Here is a 22,122-nt window from a genome sequence, read left to right on the forward strand (position 1 = left end):
TCAAACGTTGAAAATTTGCGAGGTGTATAGAAATCAGTATTATCGAGGATCTAGTGTCAATCTGAAGAAGGGGGTTGTACCTCAAGAAGATGGCATTTCTAGTTTCTTGTGAATTGCTGGCAAATAGCTCACTCAGAGCTCAATATAATGATGAAACCATAAATCATTAAAAACATAATAATTCCAAAAAATATTGACACTTTGCCAAAGGCCACGTCATGATGGTCTTCAGGATGGAAATTTTCAATTTCATTTGGAAGTAACCAATTGCGCTCTTTATATCGTAAACCCATTTTTCATGTAAAATTCGTCAAGACCAGCTAAAGCGCATACAGAAAAAGATTGAGGCTGAAACTGAAACGGAAAAATAGTGGGCCCGAATATGTTGCAAACTGAGACCGCCCAAATGTGCTTGAAATATATACAAATCAAGGGGAAATATAGGCTTAAAAGCTGGGCAAAAAGGATCCAGAAATACTAAGATACACCTCAAATATGTGATTAAAATTTAAAAAAAAAACATGTTTTTTGGGAAAATCGGATCAATGTTAAATAAACAACAAAATAGTGACCGAGAAAAATAAGTATGGTCTTGAAATCAGTGACAGGCGCCACTGGCATACAAATGTAAGAGTGCACCAACCTAAAATTCCATTGCGTTATCATTTAATCACAGTTTTGAGCTTCAATGATTTTCATGCAACCAATCACAAGTGTCGAATTGGCATGTCAACAATCAAAATAAAAAGAAGCTACCAACAGCCCAACCTGGCCCCATGTCCCTTGATTTTTACAGATATTTTCACATTTTTTTGTTGAGAGCCCTGTCATCAAGTCTTCCAATTTTTCCTATAGGCACCGTCATCATCTGGCATCATATTGGTTCTTGCCATTTGTCTTGGTTGGCGTCCAAAAGTTTTGTTCTGAGAGGTCAGGGAAGCGAATCGGACTGGGGGGGATCTCTCACAACTTTCTACATCGAGATTTGAACCCATGCAATTTGGAGGAGAACACTCTTTCCTGGTTCAAGCCCAGTACTTTTCAGACCAGTCGGACAATGCTTGTCGGCTTCGTCCACAGCCAAAACTGTGCCTAACAATAGGCAGCAAATAATTTGAATGCGAATGAACCTATCTGACGGCGTATAACAGATAATGCATATTTTGCCCCCGTCTAGTAATGAGCAAAAGGGAACAAAGAAAATTTCTGTACCCGATACCCAACCGCTACAATGAGCTAATTTTTGGCCAGCCTTGTCTTCGTCTCATTGAGCCTTGGTCATCTGAGGGCAATAGCAGGTCGCCTAGGGTAAAACCTGCCACTTTCATGCCTGTCGCTTTTGTCCAGTACGAACCTTTGCCCTTGACATTGAGCGGAATCCGAGTCTGGATAATTACAAAGGAAACCTAGATTTGAGGACAAAGTTGACCACCCACTTTGAGCCAACATCAATTTTGAATCAGGTTGTGCGACAATGTCTAGTACGCAATGATCGGTTTTTGTTACAAGGGTCATAATCTAAGGGAAGTAGTTTCAAGACCTGGCAATGACACTATTGAGCCACCACTTTTACCAAACATTAGCTAAGTTTAGAGGGTTGAAAGCATGGTGGCTGAAGGGGTAATTTGAAATATCTTCCGATCCACTTGAGGCACATGAAACCCTACTCAGGAAGCTATTTGCGGTGCATGTTATTTGAATGCATGCCTTTAATGTTCCATTGTCTCGTGCCACTTCCAGCCAAATCGAATATTGCCTCGTTGCAGCTTTCAGCGCACGCATCCACTATCACTGAAAATGAGAAGAACCATGTGAGCGATGAAATCTTCTATGAAGGTTAAGTCAGTTGCGTAGCGTTGTACTGTGTTGTCCTGTGTTGAATCCACATATCACAGGAGGAGCAAAATTGCCAGGGGATGTTATGCTGAACGTATCGGTGGTACAGTCGCCAATGACTCCGCCTGCAAGATAGAATGCATATGTTATTTTCTTTACTAAGATATCATACAAGAGAAACTGAGGCAAGCCTTGGCTCTTCTCTTCAAATTCGATGGCATAAAACGGGCAACTCGCGAAACCATTTTGACTTTCTTCAAGCCTTGTTTTCATGAACGTCATGCCGAGAGAGTAAGACAAACTGAATTAAAAGCTCATTTTTCGTTGCCCAAGACCAAAACCAGAGCCGAAAGAAGAGGCTTGATTCTTGAGAAAAATTTCTGAGACCAATAGAATTTATGAGTTTGATCCATGCCCTTGAATGCAAATCAACTTTTGTGGCAGTTTTCGAAAACCAAAACTGGTAAATGAAATGAAAAAAAGCCTGGCACACAACAGGGCCAAAAAATCTCATTTTTTAGTTTTCTGTCCTCTAATCACTGCCTTCTGGTTAAGGATGAACTATGGAGGTGGCATGGAACATTCACTTACCTAATTCAGTAGCGGCACTAACTGTAACGTCCGAAATAGCTGACCCAGTTACTGGTCCATTGATATTGAAGCTCTGTAATACGAAATGAAACAAGATTAGCTCGGAAGTTCATTTCTGACAAAGTGTCGCTACAGAATAGATTAAAGAAGTTTGAATGACACAGATTCAAACATCATTTTTCGCTTTAGGGAAGCCAACTTGCTAGTTCCAAAGTTGATGCAAAGTGGTAAGTGCAATCCCTTATAGCATTGGGACAAGCCAATCTTTCAAAGCTTGTAAAAATTCCTAATGTGCATTCATATATTAGTGTGAAGGCACGTAAAGTCTTCCATGTTGCATGGACATGGATTTTCAGGATAAAATAATAAGACGTTTAAAGGGAACTTCGGCGGAGTTGTATCCAATCAAATCGGAAGATGCATGCCCATTTCCAGAAACATGTGAGACATGAGCTAGTTTTTTAGCACGAAGGTTCCTTTTTGTCGAAAAAATGAGGTGAAAAAGTATTGTGACGAAAAAAAACACCAATTTAATGAAAATTGAATGGTTTGTGGAGTTCAAAGCAAGGGGAAAAAATACAAATTCCTAAAACAGGAATTTTCAGATATAAGTATCATGATATAGGATATTAGAGCAAATACCTCAATCAAACAAAGTAGTTACACTTGCAAGAAATTAAGATTTCAATGTTTCGGTATCGTTTGTTACCTTGGCAAATTTGTCTAAATCTATGCCTCTTCAAACCACAAAATTGGTTCTTTAATCGAAACCTCAATTCAATTCAATAAGTCTGGATTCATCTGCAACAAGCTGGCAGAAAAAAAGACAAGGCTTACCTCGAAGTCGAACCGTAGACGACAGATATGTTTATCGCATGGACAAATTGTGTATTGGCAAGATGTCATCTCGTTGGTGGCGGTGGTGGAAGATTGGACCAAGTACGTGCAATTTTCGGAACTCGTTCCCCCACAAGCCAAGTTGACTAGCAAAAGAAGGTTGAGCACGAACGGTAATTGTAAATTGGTTGGAATACATAAACATTGATTTGAACTGGGGCCCTTAAGGGCAAAGTTGAGTATTTTTTGGCCAAATTTTCATTCCCAGGAAAGCAACTATTCCCGGAAAATACCAAGAAACTTGAGCAAAAAAAGAAGAACTCGATGAGTGTTGAAAGTAATACAGAGGCCACGAAAAGAATCTTGAAGAAGAATTTCAACCATTGAATGTGAGCTGACATGACTCAGTCATAACACACTTATTGAGCAATCATTCATCTTTATCCTACGCTTTGTTATCTATTGTTTGGCAACGGAAAACGTCCCCTCGTTTTCAATTGATGCGGTCTTTACCTTAACCCAAGTTAAGGTAGTTTGTTTCTACCCCTAAGTAAGGCCATTTGACTGAAAAAATAACTGAGCCTCGGAAATCACCCTGTTGACCAAAAGTTTAGGGATTCCAACACAAACTGCTTACCAATGGTCCAGTTCCATAATGTTTAGAAAGAAACTTACTTATGCAACACACGCCAAATCCTCCGGCACAAGTTCCAGCACCTCGTCCACCTAAGATTATGAAGAATGAGAATCAGTGAGAGATTCCTGTTAATGGTCACGGATAACGTGTGCATTTATATGTTGTTGGTATTAACTGATTGGCTTTTACTAAACCATTTGTTTCCCGGAAGGGGCAAAGTTATGGCAAAAAACATTCATTTCCCTCATTCACTTACCTTTCTGGTTGTTGGTCTTTCACCCCACAAATAGCTAAAATGAAACGATTCGATTTGCTGTAAATTACTCACCTCTATTATCACACTCGGACTCTGTAAGGACGAAGAGATTGAAGAATTAAAGTATGCCTTGACAATACTTATAAGAGGGGAATATGTGCTTACGCGTGTAACAAGTTCCACTTTGAACCCCAGTTGTATTGCAAGGACCGTTCTGGAAAAGTTGTTTTTTTCAAGCGGTTAAATCTGAGACTCTCAAATATCCCAAAGAAATAGCATCAAGAAGACAGGATGGGTGCCAACAAATGGATGAAAACTGCATTAATGAGAAAAAATACAAAAATAAAAACTTTATATTCTGTACATTTTGTACCCTACAACTCATCAGTCATAACCTTCTCGCAAGGGGATGACTAGTGTATTTTTGTTTTGTTTTGCCTATGTAGTCATGGTTAATTCCGGCTCAGTCATGAAAGTCATGAAAATTGCATGAAAACTTGTTTGATAGGTTCCCAAAGACGAAGGGGGCCATTTGGTGATTTTTGAACGCTGGATACTATTTTCCTTCACGAGAAGACTTGTGCTCGCTCTTAGATATTCCAAAGAAATAACTACTTTTTGAGACCCGCTTATCACAAAAGAATGCTGCCTTCTCAAACCATCTTGTCCCAACAGAAACTTAGCGATATATTGCCAATCTCATGCAAATCAGAGGCTTTGAAAGAGGCACATTAGGAAAACATATTATTCGCCCAATGAATGAATAGGTACTCCTAATACACACTTCATTTCAAGAGGAACAAAACTATTACAACTAATGCCATTACCTGGAACTGCACAATCTGAAAAATGGACAGCACTAAAAAGGCAATGATGAACTTAACTTGGTAACTTGGGCAAATATTTCAAAATTATAAAAAACCTTACCTTTGCCTCCTCTACCGCCATCCGTGAAGTTTGTCGTCGACATGGCTGCGATCTCAATCAGAACGCTCATCCATAATAAAGTATATCCAATATGCTTGAAATATAACAGCGTCGCCATGTTCGTTTTCTTCCAAGTCCCTAAATGTGATCTCTGGAAGTTCTTTGCAACACAAACTGGAGTTGAGTTGCCTTCAGAATGCAGGATCTGACTGAAGACAAATCCGATTCTCCATAATCTATTCCGCTTTGCGTTTCGAATTTGGCGGGCGAGGCGAGCATTCAAATGAAACAATGGACGCCAAGTCGGTGGACAAAGTAACTTTCATTGAAAACTGGAAAATAGCGGTGTGTGCACCTATTCTCCAGCGCCATCGGATCCACGGGTGGAAAGGGTTGACCGTTGCGGGTAAAAATTCAGTTGAACAAACAAGCACAGCCTCTGATCAGGGGGTTTACTAATGGAGTACATAGTGCAACCACAATGACAAAAATATGGACAAAACTGTTCCAAGATCCAAGCCTTCCCGCATTCCAAATGTCTGGGTTCCATGTCAAGATTATGATCCACCATCACCTCAGTACTATTTTGACTACCTAAATAGTCACAACCATGGTCTTCGCTCAAAACTTGATCATTTTCTTTACCCTACTTTTTAGCTTCGTAGTCACAATTGAGCAAGTATCAGGCCGTGCGAATAAGTCCTCGTTGCATTCAGTGGGATTTCACAGACAGAAAAGTATATCATTTCTAAAGTCGCATCTACAGTAGTTACACTCATGTCAAGGAGTCTTTTAATTTTTAGAACTCTTCAGTCTGTTCAATATTGTTCAATTCCAAGTGAGTTGGCAAAGTCCAACGTGGTTTTAATGTGAGTAGTACTTTATGATCTGTTTCGATTTTAGAATGATCCTTGTCAAGCACTGGCTGCTTTGCGCACAAGTGGAACATGTTTGAGTGCGCAAGAATGTTCCAGTCAAGGCGGAACCATGGACGGAAATTGTGCTTCAGGTAGATATAGAATAGTCTTTTATTGTAGGCAAATTTCCTAAACTGATTGTATTTGTAGGCTTTGGAGTGTGTTGTATTTTCACTGTGACTGGTTGTGGTGGGACAGTCACTAGGGTAAGCTGTTTCCATTTCTTGTATTGAATATCATTAATTCGCGCTTCTGATGTTCCAGAACTGTACTTATGTGCGGGTAAGCAATTCTCGCGTTGACATACTAAATCTTACTCCATTATTTCAAACATTCGTATCAGTCATGACTTGGATTAATACTTTTTAGAATATGGGCTTTCCTGCACCGGATACAAACACGGGCAGGACTTGCACAGTGAACATCAATCGGGCAGTCATGGGTAAACGTCCGGATTATTTACTTATAATAACGATTTTTACTTCGACTTACTTTTTTAAAAATCGTTTCAGATGTTTGTCAAATCAGGTGAGATAGTCATATTTCTGAAACCCCATGTTTTGCATTTCGTTTCGTTCAACCAATTTTCAGGTTGGATTTTGGACCCACGACAATGATTCCACTTGGAACCTTGCCAGGTAATACATTCGTTTTTCAATTGTTTAGATTAGAGGCTAATCGTTGGGTTCAAGTGGAACTTTGGTCACAAGAATTGGATCTCGGTTCCGTAAAGCTGAGCCAGGAAAGCTCCTTCGATAATTCAGGAATTTATTGAATAACTCTCTTGATTGAAATTACGGTCTAACATATGTCTTCGAGAGGCAAGTTTCATTGTCAATTTTTAAATACCTGCACGGGTGTCCTTTGAAAGTAGGACTTGACTGAATTGGCCTGTTTTCATCCTGTGTAGGAGAATGCGGCGGAACGGGTGACAGTTTGACCGTGCTGAGTCCTCACTCGCGTTCCCAAAGTGCTTTTCCACCACCTGTTTGTGGAACACTCACCGGCCAACATAGTAAGCACATAACATTTATGCCACAATCAAAAAGTGCACAAGAATAAATGTGTTGACGAGCAAACCATTTCCAGACTGGTCTTGCTGGCTAAAAGTGCTCTATTTTCCATGTTCCAGTGTACTTCGAAAGTGGTCGGAGTGGAGCCTTGGCCGGACAAATTAACATCGCCCAAGGATCCGTCGCAGGGGGACGACAATACAACATCAAAGTGTCGTACATTTCGTGCAATAGCAAACTCCGGTAGGGACGGAAAAACCTTGTTCCCGCTTTAGTTCGTTCGGGATAGACACACTTGGCAGTGGCTCCTTTTCATTTTCCAAGGAGCCTTCCATGAATGTTTCCAACATTTGTACATCTGTAGATCGTGTCAAATCTTTCACCTTAAAATATAGTTTCCCGTATTTCCAGAGCTCCAAGTGGATGCACCCAATACTTCACGGAACGCACGGGAACGATCACCTCCTACAATTTCCCGGGTGGACAGATCTTGGCCGACCAAGTCTATGGGAATTGTATCCGCCAAAATAAAGGTATGTCCCAGGATAGGATGGTTTAATTACGTACGTACATTTGCTCAGCACTAACACCAAGTCTATACAGGCTTTTGCTCGGTCCAATACACGGAGTCTTCCATCACTTCTCCTGATCCTTTCGATTTGGATTCTGGCGCGGTGGGCAATCCCAGTCAAGTTCAGGTGAGCAGGTTCTAAGGGAAATTATTGGGCGCCGCTTATCTTCACCCGCAGATGGAGAACCCTTCTTGACATAATAAATAAATGTATTGATGTGAGGCCTGGCTTCGTTGACTGGGAGAGGCTGAACTCCTTTCCCCTCTAAACGCTAAGCAATGAAACTTATGCTGATCCAAAGATTTTTAACCTTTGTTTTAGGCTCCAAAGCTGAGTTCGATTAGATTTAAACTCTCAGTGGGTATAGCTCACAGTTTATTCCATAGTAGGATTATTCAGTTGCTTAGGATCGATTGCTATTTTGCTGATCAAAAGAGTAATTAAAGCTATGTTCGTTTGCAGTTTAAGTTGCCCAACACTCTTTCGAGAATTGGGCTTGATACACTTTACTTTAACAGACTTTCTCCGGACAAAACGAAGGACAAAAAAACAAACATGGTTTAAGCCAGCCTTGGCAATTTGACGCATCTAATCTGCGAAGATTGCCATCCCTTTCTGATCCCAAGTCAAACTTTATTTTTTACGCTTGAAGAGGGCACTGCATGTCCTTTCCATTTAAATTAGGACAGGCTGGGACTCCTCCTAGATCCATTTATTAACATGGACTAGGTTTTGATTGGGGACAAAAACTGCAACTTACAATAAAACTGGTTCAAAAGTGAAATCACTTTTGGAAGAAAATATTCATTTGATATTTAGCAATAACAATAATATCTTTAATACGACTCTTGTTCATGTCATGGCGTAAAAATATAGAGGATCGATGGTGTATAAACATTATACAAACTGTAAAGTGTATAAAAAGTAAAATGTCAAAAAATACTTGGCTAGAAAGTGATATCACAGTGTAGTGTCTATGACTAGAATTGGTTCAGTGCACATGAAAAAAGTGAAGAGGGTGAGAGCCGAATTTAACTTAACCTAAAAGTTCCATCTCTGATTTTGAAGCTGAAAGAGTTTTTTTTTTGCAACTATGGCCGGTCCAAAATGACGTGCAAGATCCAAAATGAAAGGCAATTGAAAAAGTAAGAGGGCTGTTCAGATGAAAACTAGAATGACTTTAAAACTGAGAGGGCAATGAATGGTCTGTGGCTAAAATCTCAATAACAAAAGCCCGTCATTTGCATTCGCGTTACATTTTGCAAGAAATAAACGTTTCCTAATATCCATAACAATAAAAGAAACTCTCAAAGTTTCTTTCTTTAATCGGACGATAAATCACCCTATTTTTTGGCTTACTTTTTTCTCTTTCAGGACAACTGCATGTCTAAGAACCACATTACCATTCCGAGTCGTGTGGTTGAAACAGTCACCTCGGCTACTGCAGCCACTCAAGACGTCAGTGAGTTGTAGTGATCGGTTGCTTTAACGTTCTAAGAATCCCGGTTTGGGAAATATTCTCAACAGTCCGGACAATACGAAAAAGAGGTTGGTTAACACTAAAGTCTTGATGAATATTTTCAGTAATGTACGTCCCGTCAATGAGATGCAACAGTGTATTCGGAGGAGTTCCTGGAACATCTATCCCCTCAAGCCTTACTTGTAAGTCTAAGCTGATCTTAAAGAAATATATATTTACTCAATGAAAGTGTTCGGCTTTTAGGGCGAAGTTTCGAAAAATGATGTTGGGAGAAAGTCATATTAATCTTGAGTTACTACAACACGTAGGCATGGAACGGTTAATCAAATTAATAAGTTGGCCATATTTTTGATATTCGAGTTTGAAAAAAGTTCGTACAAGCAGTGTGACTGCCTTTGAATGCCGAGTTTTTGTGAGAACAGGTTTTTAGTGTCCAATTTACGCTTGAAATAATTCAAAAAAAGACAAATTTGGTATATATTTATATAGGAAGATCAATTGCCTAGAGGGTCGAAAAAACAGTTGAAACCGAAGACCCTCTCTTGTTAGGAAATTGAGCTAATTAGTACGTACACAACGTTTCTTCCATAGTTTAAGAAGAAAATAAGATGACCGTTTCGGCCGATGTTGCTCATTCTCAACATTGGTTGTGCTGAAGATGGTTGATTGCCTTTGAGATTTTTCTTTGGCACAATAAGAACGTTTAGAACATGAATTTGGATGGATGACATAGAAGGTTCTTTAAAGTTCCAACAACGGGATGATTAGAGCAAAGATAAACGATTCCCACATTGATTTTCTTCCGCCACGTTCCTGTCAAAAAAGTAAACACATATTTTCAGAATCTAGGGATAAGCTAATCTGACTGTTGTAAAGAGTCAGAAAACCTTGGGTGACTGTTTTCCAACGTGGAACAGAAGCATTGGGAAAGCCATCCATTTTTCGAGCAACACATTATTTGGTGTTTACTTATGAAAACTCTAACTCGGCTTTTGAACTTTCTGAAAATGGGAAAAATACAGTTTAATATCAAATCTTGACCGACTTTTCTATTTTTCATTCACTCTAGCGGAGAGGAACCTGCCTTTCGTTGTCAATGTGAGGACTCTGCCAAACGAAGTTGGTCGGGACAACGCATTCTCGGGATTCAGCCTCGATTACAAGCAAATTCCATGTTAGAGCATCTTCAGATTTAGAATTTTGTAATTAATTGTAACTTTATTTGTCTTTGCAATGTCAAGTTATCGATAATAAAATATCAAAAATGCAATCACTTGCCATTACCAATCTTTGGACTGGAAAACGAGCACCTCGGCTATTCTTGGGATGGGCACTTTTTTTCTAGCATAAACCTGATGTTGTAAGCACTTGTGTGCCCGTGTTCTACAATTGGATTGGAGGTTGAAGTGGAGTGGACCGTTTCCAAATGTTTTATCTCAATGTTGACCCGATCTAGGTCTTCATGGATAGAGAAACACAAGAGTGACCCTTTAGTTAAATAATCATGCGATTAACTACTCCAGGGGTTACTAATGTCACCACGTAATCAATATATGTTTCTAAAATGTACTAGTCGAATATAATATCAGTATAAAAGTTTTTGTTTGTTAAAAACTAGCAGAAGATAATTGTTGCTCAACATCGACGCTTGTGTTGTGCAAAGAGTTATAAATAAATCATATGGAGCGACTTTTTATCATAATGCATAATCAAAATAACCAGGATGTTCAACCTTTAACCCTTCAACTCCTGTGTACTGAACGGGAAAGGCAGCTTTTTAGCTTAAAGGACCTTAGCTAGGGCTCCAATCTTTAGCAAAAGAGGATACAGAAGTAAAAATAAAAAATGCTTAACCGAGTGTCAAAACGTGACCCTGCCTTCCTAGGACTCGAACAAAGGGTTGCTTCAAGACTCGTTTTTGATCTTTGATTGCTCGGCAGTAGCTTTTTTTGCTCGAGTTGAGAACCCTAACTGAGGTTCTTCAAGCTAAATAGCTGATTCGCATGAGAAGCATAGTGACGAAAATGTCGACCTAGGAGCTTCCGGGTTAATGTATTACACAATTTCACCCATTTCTAAAACAAAAATAAGCCTTAAGCATTCACGATTAGAAGCTGCTACCAACTTGGCCAAATCAACAACACCTCGCCGTTCCAAAGACATGCAAGCCTCATTGCCTGTAAACCTTGTTGTGTCAGTCAAGAGGTTAACATCCGACACCGGGGTTTCCCCCCTGGAAATGCCGGGAGAACATTCTCGGCATCTTCGCAATACCTCGTTCACCACTTGGTTTTGGTCTCTTATCCTTACAAACAAATGGTAGCAACTACATACCAACCGCAAGCTATTTAAACCGAGACTCCTTTACTCTCTGAAAAATTAACTTAACGTAAGTTCCATGACTTGATGTACGTACTTCAAGGTCGTCATGTCCTATTACCAAAGTCAGAATGGTTTTGAATCAATTTCCTTGGTATACATCAGCTAGACGCGTTAAAGATATCAAAGTAGGTATTGGTTGCATATTTAAATATTGGCTATGGGTGAGGTTCGGAAAAAAATGAAAAGAAAGTAAATTACATACGGTTGTCTCAACTATACAGTGTACCCTACTGTAGCGACTCTTCAACTTGTGTTCCGACACTTACTCGTATTCAAATGTCTAGATTTGTTGCTCAGCGCCAAACAAATAATTTTTCCGACCTTGAGCTATCAGCAAGACTTTCATCATTGAGCACCCTCTACCTAACTGTTCATGTACTGTCTGCCCATCCCCTCTTCCCATTTCAATCTGCACTTAACTAATCACAATCATTTTAACTGTGATGTCAAATTTTGACAGTCTCACCATTTTTTTTCTTTACTTGAATATGGTTAAAGGGTACAACCACTTTCACACGGTTTACGCATTTAACTGATCGGGAGTCGGTAGAATCCATGACAGTCTTACTTTTTAGTGATTGCTCCTGAAGGAACGCCCCCGTATTACTAAGCCAAGCTTGCCAAAGAAACGAACATGCGTTGCAATCTCCAACTTGGTTTCAGGCTTTGGAGTCAGTCTTGAAAATATTAGGGTATCTTGTTGGCATTTCATTAGGGGATGAGAAATCATTAAAGGCCATTTTCGACCACCTGGCAGAAAATGGTGGCAGAAGATGCCAGAAATGGTTTCAAAGTTAGCTTGTGGCCATCGCTGATGTCACTAGGTTGGCGCGTGGTGACATTTTTTGGTTACCCATAAGTAGGAAAGAGTGGTGCTAGAAGATTAAATGATTAGAGAGGTAGGGTGTGCAAGTGTTTACCTATTGCTTGATTGACTCTCATTAGGCAAACCTCTGGATTTGCATTTTCCCTGACAAGTGACAAGTTCCAAAGGCTATCTCTGTGGTCTAAAAGCCCAATCTTTTGCTCTCTTTCCTTAGACGAAAAATTGGGGGTGACACATTGCTGGGTCCATCAACATTTTGACAGGAGGAAATGACCATTAGTCTTTTGAAATCTGTTGAAATGCTAAACGATACAGTTTCTGGGAAGGATAACTTCAAATTGCAAAAAATGTAAATGAAATGTCTGATTTCAACAATAGTATCGTAATTGGCCAAGAAACTTTGTGACTCATAGATTAGAACATCCGTGGCTGCTTTACGGCTTAAATTGGCAAACCTGAGGTCATTCCCCTAGGCGTTGTAAGAATTGACGATGGCTGTGATTAATGATAACGGAGAGGAAATATCTCGTCATTGGCACATCAATGGCCCGGCCATGAAAAAAAGACTATGATTAGAATATAAGTGAGCATAAATCATTGAATAAAATGCTCAAAACAAATCTAAGGTAACTCATAGTTCAAAGAAGAAAAGATATTGACCTTGGCCAGTTAAAAGTTGAAAGCCAGTAAGTAATCCCTTGGACATCTGATCGGCAATCAATGAAATGTACTGTAGGCGAAATTCTTTTCAAATGGGTCTTCCAGATCGAACTTTAAGCTAGCTCCAGACCATCAGGGTTGGTCTAATCTATGCATATGAGCAACATTCACCGATGAGAGGAGAACAAGGTCTAGTCCAAGCCTCTACTTGTCTGATTTCTCTAACATCTAATAAAGCGTGTCTGGGACTGACGGGATAAACTTAAACAAATAGGTCAAGGTGACGGTTGGCAACTCGTACTCGAGCTTTCAGACCATTAAAACGAACAAGAAGTGCACTATTCAACCTGAAAGAACCAACCCAACATGAAAAAAGTTAATTTTGACACCAGAACCTTAGGGTAAAGATAACTAAACAAAGTTCATCGAAATAGCGAAAGCCATGCCTTTGATGAAAAGAATGCACAGTTTTATGGATCTTCGTCTGTGTGAAGAGGGCATTTAATGCAAAGACAGAGCCAAATTGCAAAATGGTTGGACCCACAGTTCATTGGTTTTGGCTCCCTCAAATGCATTACAACGATATTTTATGGCTCCAGCTCCAATCTTGACAATAAGTGCCAACTTGTCCTATTCTATAGTAGACGGCTACAGGCAGATAACGCAAACGCACTTTTACTCGTACTTCATTTACTGTTCACGTTTTTCTTTTAATGGCACCTCATCCAGCTTTTTTAAATGTTAGTCCAGCTTTTTATTACTCTCTTTTTAGCACTATCTCATTACCCGCTTACGAAAGTCTAGCGTTAGGATTTATTATGCTTCCATAAAAAGAATGACCAATATTTGTGAATTTTGTTGCAAGGTTCTAGCTCACCGTCGTAACTTTAATGTTCGAGGGATAGATAAACAACTGTTTGCAACCCAACGGTCATGCTACTCGCGAAATAATTGTGTGTATGTAATTATTGCAACAAAATTAAATCGTCATTACGGCACCAAAAGTATTTAGAATGGTAAGAGTGGTTTGGTTCTCTTCAAATTGTAGAGATGTGAGATGGGCAAGAATGGAGCTCTCTTTTTGCCCAAGTTAAGTGATGGTCACAGTCATAATTTCTTTGAAAATACGCCCGCGGTTGTCCGCATTGGCGGAGAATGATGCTAAATGCGATTTCTCCCAAAGCTGGATGGTATCAATGAGATAGCATTGGGGTTCGGATGCACGAGCCTAGATTGTGTAAAAAAATATATATGTTTATTTGCAATGATGTGATCAGTAGGTTAGTTTCAATCTGAAAAGTGGTTTGCACTAATGTCAGACTGAAAGGGCCCTCAAAAGCAGGTTCACACGGTCGTTTTTGTGAAGAGAGGCCCTTTCTTGATCCTCGAGTGCTGGAGGAAGTGTCTGGTCACAATCATGCTGAAGTTTAGCATTATCAAAACCAGACCTTTTCGGCTTTTATTGCATTGCATTGGGTGATAAAACGATCATCTCGTAAAAATGGAAACATAGTCTGATGTGCGGGCCCATTTTGATAAGGAATCTCCCCCGCTTTTAGCTGACAATACGTAGGGCCTCTTTGGTGGACACTTTGGAGACTGACTTAGAATCATGGGTTCAATTTCCACGTTGCTACCCAAGTTGTTAGACACGTTTCATGAAGTGAAAGACTTGGGTTGTCTAGACATTGCGGTGCAATTTGTCTAGCCAGGCTCCAAGTCTAAAATGATAAAAGAAGCCTCGATTTGATTGGACATGTGTGGTTTCTGAGCAATCCAGCTTTTTTCCTTAATTTCCTGTAAATGTCTGTTCAGTGTGTCCAAGACCTATAGTATCTATGGTGTATAATTTGCTCTTATTGGATGTATTGTTCCTCAAGGCAATTACAGAGGTGAGCAAATTTGTTAGTTCTATGAGCCGTGTGTCTCGATTCGATTTTTCAACCACTGCCTTCAAGATCTTCAAAGGTGTCTTGCCGAAAACACGCCACAACGCCAAAAAGTGACGAAGAGAAATCGAGGGAGTAGGTTTGGTGGAAAAAACATGGCTTTAGCGAAGTTGACTAAGGCGCGACCAAGTTGAACTCGGGTTCATAGGTTCGATTCCAGGTCTTTCAACCCCTTCTGACCCAACCCCGTTTCTCTAGAGGATATTCGCCTCGAATGGCGACCCTTGACCCCAGGTTGAGCATCGATCACCAAAGAGTTAAACTGTCATTGTGAGTAAAATCATTTACAAAAATATCCAATGAGACATTCTTGTCGCAATAAAGAGGCTTTTTCTTATGTCAAGCAAAAGTGTTAAATGGCTGTTTATTGAGAAGCTGCAACTCGTGTAGCATTGATCATTAATGTGTCATTCGCATTCGTGTGGATGTCATTTGATATCAGTACATCCTTAGGGCAAAGTATGAGTATTTGCAGATTTGAAAACTTCAGGTTGTTAATGATTGGTATTCTGCTCATCTGTTCGAGTTGATCCCTTGCTGTTTATCGCCATTTAGACATTTATGCCCTTTTCAGCAAGATGCAATCTTTCTTCGTCTTCAATGACCACCGAGTTCTAAATTTAATTCAAAGGTTTATTCAATGACCCTAGACTCTAAAATTAATTCAGAGGTTTATCTAATGATCCTAGACTTCTAAAATTAATTCAGAGGTTTATCCAACGGTCAAAGACCCCCAAAACTAATTCAGAGGTATATCCAATGGACTACTATCATCAAAAAAGTAGCTTCAAGGTGACCATATTCCAACCAATTACAACTAATCCTTAGTGATAGTTCCCGAATCAAACTAGTGATCATAAAAAGGGAGACCCTGTCAAATCAGAAAACCAAGAGGAGCAAATATTGATATATATTTAAAAAAAGCACTGAATGATTTTTTCAAGTATACTCGCTCGTAGGGATGTCGATGAAAGGTAAAGTGTCTTCAGTGAAAAAAATGCCTACCTTTATTTGTTGTATTATCTACTATCTCTCATGTCAATGCTAGATCCCCTTCCGCTGGTCAAGGCTACAATCAGACATGAAAGCGAATTAAAAACTCGCAAAAGTGTAAGAAAAAGGTGTTCTAAATGGGTTGAAAATATTTCTAAATTTTGCTGTTTCCTGTCACCTTTTGCATGAATTTCTGCCATTTTTTCCCAGCTGGTAGAAAATGGTCTTTTATAATTGATCATCCCCGGTGGTGGGGGCTCTTTTGGCTTTAATGCTCTCCAAGTATTTGGCTTGAGGGGAGGTACCAGCTGATTGGAGGGCTCCAAATATTTACTCATTTCACAGGGTTCGGGAAGCAAATATGAGTAGTTGAAACTGGTTCTGTCAAAGACAGGAAAGGGCAATTTTAGATTGTAACTAATACTTTTTTTTATATGACATTGTGCCCCTAAGTTTATCGAAATATCAAGTTCTGGAGATTAGACGCTTGTTCAAGAAAAGTCAAATTATTTTTAAAGTCAGGAGCTAAACTGATAGTGTTCTAGAGCATGTTTTTTAAACTTTAGTATAACCATTTGTGATGCTTATGGTAATGGTGGATCTACACGAGATGAATGTTTCGGAAGTATTAAATTCACTCTGTTATATATTATTAACGTAACCAAAACTGAGCCGCCCTGTACTTCCAAAATTAGACAGGTTGATTTGCCTCGACGTTATGACCGAGACATAAGTTATGGCACTTGATTTGGCAAAGAAGTACCCTGTGGATAATCAAATCCAAAGTTGTCAAGGCATAAATGCATCAGACAACGCAGTGTACCGACGTTCAAGTCTCTGGAATCCGAAATACAGAACGTCACAATGTCAGACAAAAAAAAGAGTATTGCCTAGAATTTCATTTGGCCCTAAAAGATAAAAGGACAAGGAAAGTATTTCATTTTTGACATTAAAAAATCGCAAAAAGAGCTTTCGAAATCTGATCAAATTGGCCTCAAATGAGTTACGAAATAATATTTTGGCTTTTTAAAGTTCTATTGGATTTCCACATCCTAAATATCCCATTTCTAGTCGGCAATTCCGTCGATAACAGTCTGGCCAAAACACCTGCCAATATTTGTTCTCTCTAGTAATCAAACGGCTTCGGTTACTAAGAAAGCAAATCAGCCTAGAGCCAATGCAGAGGTAAAGACATTGAATCACTTCTTTTCTTCTTCTCTATACGTACATTTCATTCAGAAACAATCTCAAAATTGATATCTCTTCGCTATAACGTTTGCTTTTGGTCCCTTGGCAACAGTTTGCTTGAACACATTGTTCTCAAACTCAACTGCAAATCTAACCCAATTGTCAACGACTAGAACACGTAAAAAGAAAGGTGAGGAATGAGCCGTTGACGTGCCTGTAATTGACGGTTCCTTCTTTTCATCTCTTGAATGATTCCTTTGAACTTGGAGCGATGCGATGCACAAAGGGGCAATCATTGCACAAGTGAAAAACTGTACGTTAACATTGGTGAGCATGAGATGCTGATGAAATTATACATACGCTTAAAAAACAATCAGACACGACCGGGGAAGTTGGTTGTCTATGCAATTCCTTGATTTTCAAAGCAAATGAACATGCCCATGAGTTCAGTTCGCACAAGTCTTAAATTTTCTTTTCAGATTTGTCGCCTCTTCCCCCCCATGCACGCACACAAGAAGACTTTTATTTCGAAGTCTGATTTATCTCTTCCACTTGAATTGATTATCATGCGATAAGTTTTTCAGTGTGGTTTCTTCACGGATTCGGAAAATTCATTCCTTCGCTTTAAGAAATTGCACTCTGAGCTCTCTGAGCTGGTCATACTGAACATCAATTTCTGTACGAATTGTTTGTCCCAAGAAAAAGTCGCAATAAAGAACAGTTTCTATTTTTTTAAGGTTTACTTGTTTTGGCTTTTCACGGGCTTTTCTAACCTCTACAGGGAATCTAATCCCCAGTACTATTGAAATGAAAGGTTATAATTCGTCCATTTATTACCTTTCAATCTTTATATGATATTTGGTCTACCAACGAATTTGAGTTGACAGACCGAGCTAGTCTTTGAATGTAGGATTGATCTGGAATGCTATCTAAAAATTTGTCCAAGTCTGACTTGAAAGATGCCACCTGATCAACAAGGCCTACGTATTCCCTACGAATATTAGAGGGAAGCAAATTCAACAATGAAAGAGCCCGAGAAAGAAGAGAAGTGGACTTGATTGTTTGAACTTGTCTGGATTCTCAATGGCTTGAAGGTGCTCTCAAAACGCTCATTAAGCCTCTACGGTCACTAGAATTGACCCTAAATTCTGGGTTGGAACAAGCTCAGTGAAATACCCTTGGAGCTGCTCGACCTTTTGCAAACTTGCTGAACTCATATGAGCCCAATGGACGAGGCATATTCAAGACATGTCTGAACAATGGACTTGTACAGAATTAGCATCGTGATGATATCTCTGGACTTAAATCCAACCAAATGTTTGAAGGGCTTGTCCCACTTTCAACTGAATATACTCATCAAACTTCCCATAATTTGGAGGACTCTTCTAGAAACTTTGTTGGACGGAACATGTTGCTTTAATCGGTTTTTGATGGCTGCTCTTCGTCACGAAATCACGATTTTTTTTCCTTCCCACATACTATAGATTAGATGAAAAAATAGTATGTAGCCTGTTCCTTTGCAAGTCCACCAATACGCATTCAGGGCCCTTATGATTTACTAGCCAGCACTCTTGCATGTGTATTTTGGTGAAGAAGCAGCCATTTTGCATATGGAAAACAAACACAGCGACTCATAAAATCAACCGAATCCGCCAGTTCGTTGAAATAAAGTGTTCATCTAGAGTTGTTGGATTTCATTCCCTGTATCAGTAAGCAAAAGCTTAAAAAAAAAACCATGAACTCGTTAGCCAACCACCGAAGGTGGGTTGTCGAATTTTTGCCAATTGAAGGGGATTTAGAAATAATTTTATGAGGCCATAATTTGTCGACAAATTGCCGTTCATGGTCGCAGTTGTTCGTATTGGCGAATGAACGTGAGCGCTCGGACGTGCATACTTAGACGATGCACTTAATTCTCAAGGCATCATTATTCTCTTTCATACTATTCTTCATTCAGGCATTCCAAAAGACTGGATGTACCCATCAATTCTTACAAACGCCCATTCCGAGCCTGTCAGTACGGAGATGCCAAAGTTTTGGACCACTCCATCGGTTGGTTGATCGAAGTGATTTATGAGTCGACTTAGCATTCATTTCTTTTTGCAAAATGACCAGGGTTCGACAAAAAAAACTTGCGGAAGGGCAAAATGCTATGTTTTGACTTATGTTTTCGTGAATCCAGAGTCGATTTTTTTCGCATGCTTGCATTATTTTCCCATAAAAAAATTGGAAAATAGCCATCTTTATTCCCAGTTCCACTTGGGGGGCCAAAGTACTTTGCAGGAATGATGTACTTTTCTGCGCATGCCAAGTTAAAATAAAAAGTAACGTGAAAAAAGGGAACAGATTTCAGCGTTTGCATTCAGTTGCCAGAGACAGGGAAACTGTCCACCCATTTGAACGATGCACTTTTTTCTTTACACGTCCATCTGGCCTCTACCTAGATCCGCCTAAATTGGGCAGACATTATAGTTGATGCCTCAGATGAAGGGCCCACTTAAACGTGCAGAGCTTATTTTCTAGACGGATGCATGGTCGTCAACCAACATAATGGTAATGGCTAGTCTGTACGCCATTTCAAAAAATATGTTGCTGCAGGTAATTGTTGGGAGCGAATCCCAGCATCGGACCCGACGTTATGGTCTTGTCTTCGGAATACCAGACCCTTATCTTATGGGCCTAGAATGCTATTAACCCTCTAGCGTTTATTTTGTCGGACGCTTCTGGGCTCAATTGCCAACCTGAGAAAGAATTATACCTACCAACAATCTTTTTTAGTGCCAAAACTTGCACGCAATTTAGGTGGTTTGAGTTGGAAAAAACAATTCGCAGATCCATCATGACCGAGAAGGCGTTCTTCAGGGCTGAAAGGTAACGAGCACATTGAATGAAGGACTCATGAGAGTGAGCTCTTCCAATTTTTTTCGGCATTCCGTTTTTGACAAACAGAAGAGCCTCTTGAGAGTTTGCAATCTAGTAACAAGAGCAAAGGTGAACGTTATTCGAATATAAATAGATGCTAGCATGGAATTACTCTGGAAAGGAATTGGCAACCTGACAATTCCATGAAGATTTTTTGGCTTGTCAAATGTCACCCGAAGAAAACAATAACTCACGAGACCCAAAGCTCCGCCACAATCCTAATCAACTGGATAAATCAAGGGAATGTACGTAAAACCCTTGCAGTATTTTGCAATGGTACGGGAAATTTACCTCTTGTTCAAACTTGACCATCAGCCAAGGAAAACAACAAAAAAAAGACATTACGTGCATCTTCATTGAAAAATAATTGGCAACTCAAATATAGTATCTTATTGCATGCATCCATCTCTGTCTAGAATACGTCTGCTCTCATAAGCAAAAAGATGACCGATTGTGACTTGAAAGGCATTTTGAAGTGAGTAATATTTGTAATCCAAAAGAGTGACATTTAGATCAAAAAAAATTCATAAGTTATTGACGAATTGAAGTGTCGTACTTACGATAAATATCAAGTTAAAACTTTTGAGCGCCCTTAATCCAGATAATGCATGCGTTCCATCTTAACTATGTGAAGCACTGTCATTTCTGGTTCATCAAAAACCCATAAAAGTTATCATTGGAAACAGTATGCAGCGCATGTTAACCCACAAAGCCAATATATTTTTTTAGAAAACTCACAAATCAATAGAGACTGATATTTTGCCTTGAAGAAGGTCCCTTTTCATGACTCACTTGTTTTTACAAGAGGTTTATTGTTCATGGAGAAACTGCAAGCCATGAACAAAGTCAGAACGACTACTTGACTTGAGATATTTTTTAGTCGAAAAAAAGAAAGAAAATTAAAGAAAGAACGAAGTGCACTAACACCTCAACATCGTCCACCAATAATTAGAGAGTAGACGTGGTGAGCTGCAAATTGAACCTCGCTTTGATTGACTCAACTGGTTTGGCAATTAAGCTCTTGGCTGATTTCTGCGAACACATGATCGAGGCCTTACGAAAATAACTAACTTCCGCCCATAACTAAGCCCATACATCTTTTGCCTTCGATCTTTGAGGGTTTTGAAAAACCCTTTGTAACCATTTTACTTGTTTTTTCTCAAAGCTTTGGCAAAAGTATAGTCGTGAGCCACTAACCATACCACCATATAGAAAGTCCAAAAGAAATTCCTATTCTCTTGAGGACGTCAAAGGTGAAGATGCTAAAAGGCTGTCGTATTTGGTCACCAACGATTGGGAGTGGAAGAGATAATTGTTTTTGACAATCCAGTATCTTTACGGGCACAAAACTGACTTAATCTAGGGTTTCTCGACCTCAATCTAGAGTTCTCGAGATCCAACCAGTCGGCCAGACAGGTAGACAGACAAACCTTGCACAGACAGATCGTGCATCTTCTACATTCAGAACGTTCTTTAAGGACCCACAAAAAGTGTACATTCGTGTGCATATTATACACTTAACTCGGACAAATAAAGATTGGGGATGATCAAGGCTGTCCAAAACATGCACATGCATACCTTTGCACTTCTTGTTGTCTTTTTGGGTTACTTTATTATTTGGCGTTTTGGCATTTCTTTTGCCATTTTGGCTCAAAAGGCAAAGTTTTCAAATTAATCTTTACGTTCTGTTTTTTAAGAAAAGTATGCCGTAAAGAAATGCAAACAAATTTTCCTCTTTTATCCATTTCATGATTTTTACTGCTGGAACAAAAGAATTTTTGCAATACATTCTGTCAGCCATTCAAAATTACGTTTCTTCAGGTTTGGAAATGAATAAGTGCTAATAATAAGCCTTTTCCCAATGCACGGACAAAGTATTAAGGCAAAGGAAAACCACTTATTGGCTCAACATAGTTCATACATTACTTTAGCACCTATTCTTTGGCACTTTCTGTGTCAAAATCATTCAAAAATTCCCTATTGTTTTTATTCAAGGCACGTATTCAGGGTTTCCTTGCTAACCAACTGCAATTTAAACTTCTCAGTACTGGCAGCACACTTTAGGTAAAAAATAAAGCTTGATATAATCATTTAGTAGAGTAGAGTGCTCATAGAGAACAATTGTATACCCTTTTT

At 39.3% G+C, this 22,122-nt stretch overlaps 2 protein-coding genes across 4 annotated transcripts in view; one reads left to right on the forward strand and one right to left on the reverse strand.

The window, feature by feature from the left end:
• The window catches only part of LOC131893679 (uncharacterized), a 37,593-nt gene that overhangs the window by 14,848 nt on the left and 623 nt on the right, over positions 1 to 22,122 (reverse strand). For 2 of the 3 annotated variants that reach the window (XM_059243788.1, XM_059243787.1), the window contains exons 1-9: positions 5,085 to 5,513; positions 4,985 to 5,016; positions 4,323 to 4,371; positions 4,230 to 4,250; positions 3,940 to 3,990; positions 3,265 to 3,410; positions 2,428 to 2,500; positions 1,863 to 1,961; positions 1,708 to 1,791 (exon numbers count right to left, since the gene is read on the reverse strand). In XM_059243788.1, the coding sequence (XP_059099771.1) occupies positions 1,708 to 1,791; positions 1,863 to 1,961; positions 2,428 to 2,500; positions 3,265 to 3,410; positions 3,940 to 3,990; positions 4,230 to 4,250; positions 4,323 to 4,371; positions 4,985 to 5,016; positions 5,085 to 5,202 (673 nt within the window). In that variant the 5' untranslated portion in view covers positions 5,203 to 5,513. Of the gene's footprint in view, positions 1 to 1,707; positions 1,792 to 1,862; positions 1,962 to 2,427; positions 2,501 to 3,264; positions 3,411 to 3,939; positions 3,991 to 4,229; positions 4,251 to 4,322; positions 4,372 to 4,984; positions 5,017 to 5,084; positions 5,514 to 22,122 lie in introns of those variants that run through there. The other variant, XM_059243789.1, reaches the window with a different exon arrangement.
• Positions 5,516 to 7,571, forward strand: LOC131893680 (uncharacterized). The gene is made up of 10 exons (XM_059243791.1): positions 5,516 to 5,821; positions 5,888 to 5,922; positions 5,988 to 6,093; positions 6,152 to 6,207; positions 6,266 to 6,283; positions 6,371 to 6,443; positions 6,514 to 6,529; positions 6,593 to 6,639; positions 6,912 to 7,016; positions 7,134 to 7,571. The coding sequence occupies exons 1-10, from the start codon at positions 5,695 to 5,697 to the stop codon at positions 7,259 to 7,261; spliced, it is 711 nt and encodes a 236-aa protein (XP_059099774.1). The 5' UTR covers positions 5,516 to 5,694; the 3' UTR covers positions 7,262 to 7,571.

Source organism: Tigriopus californicus, chromosome 2 (assembly GCF_007210705.1).
Source record: "Tigriopus californicus strain San Diego chromosome 2, Tcal_SD_v2.1, whole genome shotgun sequence".
NCBI lineage: Eukaryota > Metazoa > Arthropoda > Copepoda > Harpacticoida > Harpacticidae > Tigriopus > Tigriopus californicus.

What these genes read in the sequence shown, in the direction of transcription:
- LOC131893680 (XM_059243791.1), top strand. Translation starts at nt 5,695, where the DNA reads ATGGTCTTCGCTCAAAACTTGATCATTTTCTTTACCCTACTTTTTAGC. An exon ending in TCAATATTGTTCAATTCCAA is followed by an intron (nt 5,923 to 5,987) that starts GTGAGTTGGCAA and finishes TTTCGATTTTAG; the next exon opens with AATGATCCTTGTCAAGCACT. An exon ending in AACACTCACCGGCCAACATA is followed by an intron (nt 7,017 to 7,133) that starts GTAAGCACATAA and finishes TCCATGTTCCAG; the next exon opens with TGTACTTCGAAAGTGGTCGG.